This window comes from Chanos chanos, chromosome 1 (genome assembly GCF_902362185.1).
Source record: "Chanos chanos chromosome 1, fChaCha1.1, whole genome shotgun sequence".
Classification (NCBI taxonomy): Eukaryota; Metazoa; Chordata; class Actinopteri; order Gonorynchiformes; family Chanidae; genus Chanos; species Chanos chanos.
Window position 1 is genome coordinate 37084711 of NC_044495.1, and position 6321 is coordinate 37091031.

Consider the following 6321-nt stretch of genomic DNA (forward strand, 5'->3'; position numbering starts at 1 on the left):
CTAAAAGTGGGGGAAAAGACATCAGTTACAGGCCAAGTTTGTGCTGGAAAATGCAGTATGAGGGAAAACTTTAGTCCCAGTTGGAGATTTTGTTTCAGTACCTCCCCCCTGCTTTCCCTTCCAGAGGAAGAGCACCCCCCTGTGAAGGCTGGAGAATCACTGGAGGACTACCAGAGCAGGACTCTACAGTACTGGCTGGACCTGGCACAGGCCAACATGGGCCCCAGCGCCAAGGAAAAGAAGGTGCAGAAGGTCGGCCATTCCATGGCCAAAATCTTCTACGAGGACCAGGCGTGATGGCGTGTGTGTGATGACGAAGGGGGCGAGAGACTGTAAATTTATACACTGTGTGTGTGTGTGAGCGTGTGTGTGTGTGTGTGTGTATGTGGGAGAGAGAGCAAAAGGAATAGAGAGTTGTGTGTGTGAGTGTATGAAGGGAGTGAAGTATGTGTTTGTGTGAGTGAATTTTGGTGCCAGAATCCCCAGTGTTTTGTCTGTTGTGGAACCGTACAGCGTTCATTGGGCCTGTGTCATTTCTATATGAAAATGGACAATAAAACTGGATATTTTGCCAGTTCTTGTGAGGTTTTATCATTGAATCAGCGTCACAAGGCAGATTAATGTGTTTCACTCACTCACTATCTAAGCCACTTATCCTAATTAGGGTTGCGGGGGGTGCTGGAGCCTATCCCAGTGAAAGGTGGGAAAACACCCTGGACAGGTGGCCAGTCCATCGCAGGGCAGACACACAGACAAACACACTCACACCTAGGGGGAATTTAGTGTCTCCAGTTTGCCTAACCTGCATGTTGACTGTGGGAGGAAACCCATGCAGACACAGGGAGAACATGCAAACTTCCACAGAAAGGACCCTGGCTGCCCGGCCGGGAACTGAACCCAAGACCTTCTTGCTGTGAGGTGACAGCGCTACCCACTGCGCCACCATGCTGCCACTTAATATTTACCTTTATATTTATATGATTCTGATATTGGTCCCATCTCTCTTTCTTTATTTTTCGCTCTTTATTTTTGTTGAATATAGCCTTCTTTATGACATTAAAAGTACTGCAGTCAATAGATTACAATAGACTACAGTGCGACTTTGTGTTGAGGTTCGGATTTTCAGTGAAATTTTCCTTTTTTAACCATCCTTTGGCACAGTTGTTCACCTTTCCCATATCACAGCCACAGGAGTATATCTCTTTGTCTGCCCTCTATTGTCCACGAATGGTACTGCAGTGTCTTTGTTCTCCTTAGTCTTACCTGTGTTACTGGAGAAGGTTTTTGCACTGTAGCTGTTAAGGAGGAAAACTGACAGGAGACATAAAATGGGATGGGAAAGAGGATGGTGAAATGGCAGATGTACGGATTGGGCGGGACACAATCTCACCCCCACAGTCAGCCACGCACCCTAGAGTGACCTATTTTTTTTTTTTTTGTTTCTGAGCTGAAAAGAATGAGGGATGCAGGAAGAAGGGATGATGAATAATTGATGGAGTGCTGGAAGATGAATGAGGTTACTCTGATGTTGCCGACTGTCTCTCGCACTTTTTTTTTTTTTTGACCCCTCCTCTCTCTGTCTTGACTCACTGTTCCTTTTTTTATCGGACTTTTCTTTATAGCGTCTGAAATTATAAATAACTGAAAAGTCACTTTTTTCGGCACAGTGCTGACGTAGAGGAACACATAAAACAGTCAGCGTCAGAGAAGCATCAGCGGCCATGTTTGTACACATTTGTGTGTGTGTGTGTGTGTGCGCGTGCGAGAGAGAGAGAGAGAGCGAGCGACTGGAACTGTTTGTTTTTGTAATATCTGCCCAGGAAGTCTGTGAGTGTAATGAGCTTATGCTTGTCCTCAGTGATGCTCAGTGAATTTATGACTGTTAGTCTTACTGGATTGTAGATCAATATCATATGAAACTGATGACCACTGCACTGGAATAAAAATAACAACAATAACAACACAAATCTGAGAAAAGTTAGGTACTCTGAGTTCTTAAAAGGGAGCTGTGCGAATTTGAGTGAAGACTGTGGTGTTCAGTTGGAAAATACATCTTTTGTATCTCATGTACAGTGTGTTAAAACTCTTGCAGAGAGGGGTCTGGTCTGGTTTTGGCATTTTTGTAGTGCACTAAGAACTGGTCGTGTTCTTGCCCTGGCGTGTGTTGGGAGAGCACCATTACCCATTCATGTTTCCATGGCGCTTCATTTGGTCAAAGAGCTTCCTGTAAGCAAGTCACCCTCCAACAGGGTGGTTTTGTCGTTTTGGATGAGTGTGTGATTGCTTTGCTTTCTCTCACTCTCTCTCTCTCTCTCTCTCACTCTCTTTCTCTCCATACTCAACCTCTCCCATAACCACCCACCAGATTTACAGAGATGACTCCTAATCCTCTTCCAGTGGTGGGACAGGGCTAAACTCCACATAGTGATTTTATTACAGTAATCTCTGCTGAAATTGGCTTAACTTTCCTACAGACTGTGTACGGACTGGCACACTGAAAAAGGACAGAGAGAGACAGACAGAGAATCACCAGTGAAAGTTTTACCGTGCAAATGGATATTGTCCTTAATTCGAAACCCACAGTGCCTTTTGTGTTGTGCAGTAAGCAAAATGTGTACACATTGTTATATACAGTATATGAATTCGCTGTGAAATGTAAACTGAAGCATTGCATAATTTGTACTGTGTTTACTCTGCGTGTTATTGATCTTTCTGGACTCTCCACGCTTTTGATCCCTACTCTAAAAACATAGACTGAAACATGTTAGGTACAATAAAGATTGACTCACATGCCTGTTTGTGGATATGTTTGGAATGTACCATCTTACATCTTGCTTGGGGGGAGGGGGCATTTGGAACTGTTTTGGCTCTGACTTGAGTAACTTCAGTTAGAGGATGAAAAATGAGAAGTGGAGACATGCTTAATGTAGTGCAGTGAAAGGCTAAACACCAGAATTTTTAATAGAAAGTAACATTCTTTTTTTCTGAAGAGTGTATAGTGCCTATTCATTGCATATTGATGACAATAAATTCAGTTGGAGGGCTATGTTAATGCACACTTTGACTTTAGAAATAATCTTCTTTTTATGACAAGGTTGGCTCTGTGCCAAGACTAGGTTCACAAGCTGAAGAAAAGCTCAATTAGTCATTTAAGGTAAGAGAGCATGAATAGTATTTTGTATGAATTCATAAGAGGAATTTTTTTTAACATGTTGTCTTTGCATCGCTATGTTTCTTCTGCCTCATTGAGAAAGATGTGGTCTAGGAGACAGGCTCCACCCCCTTATTCACCCAACCACACCTCTGGCGTGAGTGTGTGTGCGTGATGGAAAAAAAGAATCCTAAATCGGGGTTGCTATGGTTGCAACCTGGCCTCAGTGGAAATGCAGCCACAGTTTCCCTGTGTGAACATGTAATGTTTTCAGTTCAGCTGACACAGTAAGCAGTGAGTGTACCTATGGCATAGAGAAGTGAACCACCTCAGCTTCAGATATGTTTTTAAATAAAATACATGTGCAGTGTACAGTTATGGATCAAATATGTGTTGGCCTACTTGTCATTTGACACTCTACACAGGACCTAGAGGATTACTGAAAAGAAAATGTTCTATATTATTAGGGGGGGGTGGTACTTACTTTCAAAAAATGAAAAAATAAGTTGAGAAGACAAGCAGAGAAAAGACAGGCACGGATTTCAATAACCACAACTCAAGAGATTACTTTCAAACACCTTCATTATTTTCTCCACATAACTCAGAAAAAACCCAAACAAACAAACAAACAAACAAACAAAGCCCTGAAAATAAAGAACTCAGAGAGAGAAGGAGAGAGAAAGAGAGAGAGAGAGAGAGAGAGAGAGAGAGAGAAGAATTGAGCATGCTTAGGCATGCGATGGGTTCAGAGAGGGAGAATATGGGGGAATGTCCAGGGACTGGATGGTACAAAAACCACTGGAGAAAAAAGGGCAGAAACCAGTAAAGAGCTCATGTCCATTCCTCTCAACGTCTTCCCATCTCCCTCAAGAACATGTTATTTCATTTGTTGTCGTTGCATTTTACCATGTAACCATCATGTCTCATCAGCATACCGTTTCCAAAAGAACTTAAGAATTCAAGGCAAGGCCAGCAAACGTCATTGAAAAACAAAAAAAAAATTCCACACGTTTGGGCCCAGCTTTCATTCTTTTACAACAGAATGATTTTTTTTGTTTGTTTGTTTTTGACATTTCCTCTTTTTTGTTGTTGTTGTTTTAAGCTGGATAGAGAAACGGAGCGCAATGGGGGAATGGGTTGGGGGGGGGGGGCACGCACAGGCAGTGGATGGTTCACTGACGGGTAAAGGGGTGGGGAATACAGGCCCCTAACACACATGCTATATATATATATATATATATGTATATATATATTAAAAAAACATTTTGAAGAGTCTTTTTTGAGTTCAACAAGCCAGTGATTTTTAAAAAAAATAAACAAAAACATCTCTGTTAGATTTGTTTTTGTTTAGGTTGTTTTGTTTTGCCTTTTTTTTTTTTTTACTAGGTTTTTTGTTTGTTTGGACAGCAGAGGCGGGCCTTAGATGCGCTCGCGGCCCCTGAATAGAGTGACTCCAGTCCGGACTGTCCTACCGAAGACTCTGGGTCTCAGCTTCTCTGGGTCTGGATGTCCAGATTTTGCTCATTGTTTAGCATATGGCAAGCATCACTGCCAAGCCCCGAAATAAAAACAAAACAAAAACAAACAAACAAACAAACAAAAAAAACCCCAATAACAAAATTTTTTAACCCTTTACACTGCTTCCAAAACTGGAGAGGATTCACGTCTTTATTTTCCTTTTTTTTTTTTTTAAACCCAAATCCCATAAATGTTATCTATACAAAACTAAAACATACATAAGCATGCATTTTTCTTTTTTTCTTTCTTTTTTTTTTAACTTTTAAAAAACAAGGCAGTTGGCGTTTTTTTTTTTTTTTCCTTTTAGTTCCTTTTTTTTTGCGTCTTGCAAAGAGCTAAAAAACTTTTTTTTTTTTTTTTCCATTTTTCAATAAATAGTCATTTGATTTGAAAGCAGCAGTTGGAAACGTAACAGTCTCTGAACTTCACTTTGGGCACACCAGCGTCTCTTTTTTTTTACTTAGCGCTTAGCTTCAGGTGTCATGTGTCAATGTTTCTGACAGAAAGCTTTCGCTCAGAAGAGGAAAAGAAAAAGAGAGATAGCATCAGAACCTGTGAGGCCGGACTGGTTTGGCCTCACAGAGTGTCATGAGCTAACACTCGTACAACATTCAAACAATGTTTCACAGATGTAATGGAGAGAGAGAGAGAGAGAGAGAGAGAGAGAGAGGGGAAGAGGCCTGAAAAATATGACTGGAATGTTGTTAGCATGTATGAGTAGAACATAAAACCTTACAGGTTTGTAGGTTGCACATGAGCAGTGTGTCTAACTGTGTGCTGGTAAGAGAGACCTGCAGTGGACTAGAGAATCGTATTTTTTAATTATGCTGTGACACACTACAAGAGCATTAATGGTGAGCTTGTCAACTGAATTTCAGAATAGCTCTTTCAACAGTGTTTATGCGGTTAAACTTGACAATTATTTGCCAATAATTATATTGGCCTCGGTCTCTACAAGACCGAATGAACAGCTGAGAGAGTTCAGTGGAGTACAGCTCAGTAGTGCGTGGAGAACAGGTTTTCTGGGCTTTACGATTTTTCAAAATCGTGACTGGTCTGGATTGACTAGCATTGGTTGATTTAATAATTCTGAATGTTCTAAAAATTTGATAGCCCAATTAAATTTTGTTTTATAATTTTTTTTTGAAAATGGAAGGAAATGGAAGGGGTCAAGATGGAGGGATTGTGATAAACCGTAAAATGAAAAGAGGGATAATGAAATGGAGTGTTTTTTTTGAAGAGTGCGGTGTGTGAAAATGGGCAGGCTGGTGAGAGGTTGGCAGGGTTTTTTTTATGGGGGGGGTGGTAAGGCAAGGGGAAGAGTGGGGGGGGGGCCGTTTCCCATCGCTTTGGACCTTGTCTTGCTTCACAATTACAGTACCACTACTCACCTGAGTCCACTAACCCTATCCACCAACACAACCGAGATAAATACATTTAAAAAAAACAAACAAACATAGAAATAAAAACAGAGAAAAAAGCCACCCGCATTGTCAAGAAAAAAAGGCAAAGAGTTTTTTTTTTTTTAAACCAACCAAACAAGTATGTATAATCAATTAATAACATTAATGAATAAATAAACAAGTTACCTGATACATTAAAAAGGAATGCTTATAAACTATATTTTGGAGATGAGGAAAAAAAAACAAAAA

The 6321-nt window shown here is 40.7% G+C and overlaps 1 protein-coding gene across 1 annotated transcript in view; it reads left to right on the forward strand.

The window, feature by feature from the left end:
- Positions 1 to 356, forward strand: part of klhdc4 (kelch domain containing 4) — a 6173-nt gene extending 5817 nt beyond the window's left edge. The window contains exon 12 of the mRNA XM_030780446.1: positions 125 to 356. Coding sequence (XP_030636306.1) covers positions 125 to 297 — 173 coding nt within the window. The 3' untranslated portion in view covers positions 298 to 356. The remainder of the gene's footprint in view (positions 1 to 124) is intronic.
- Positions 357 to 6321: the final 5965 nt, after the last annotated feature.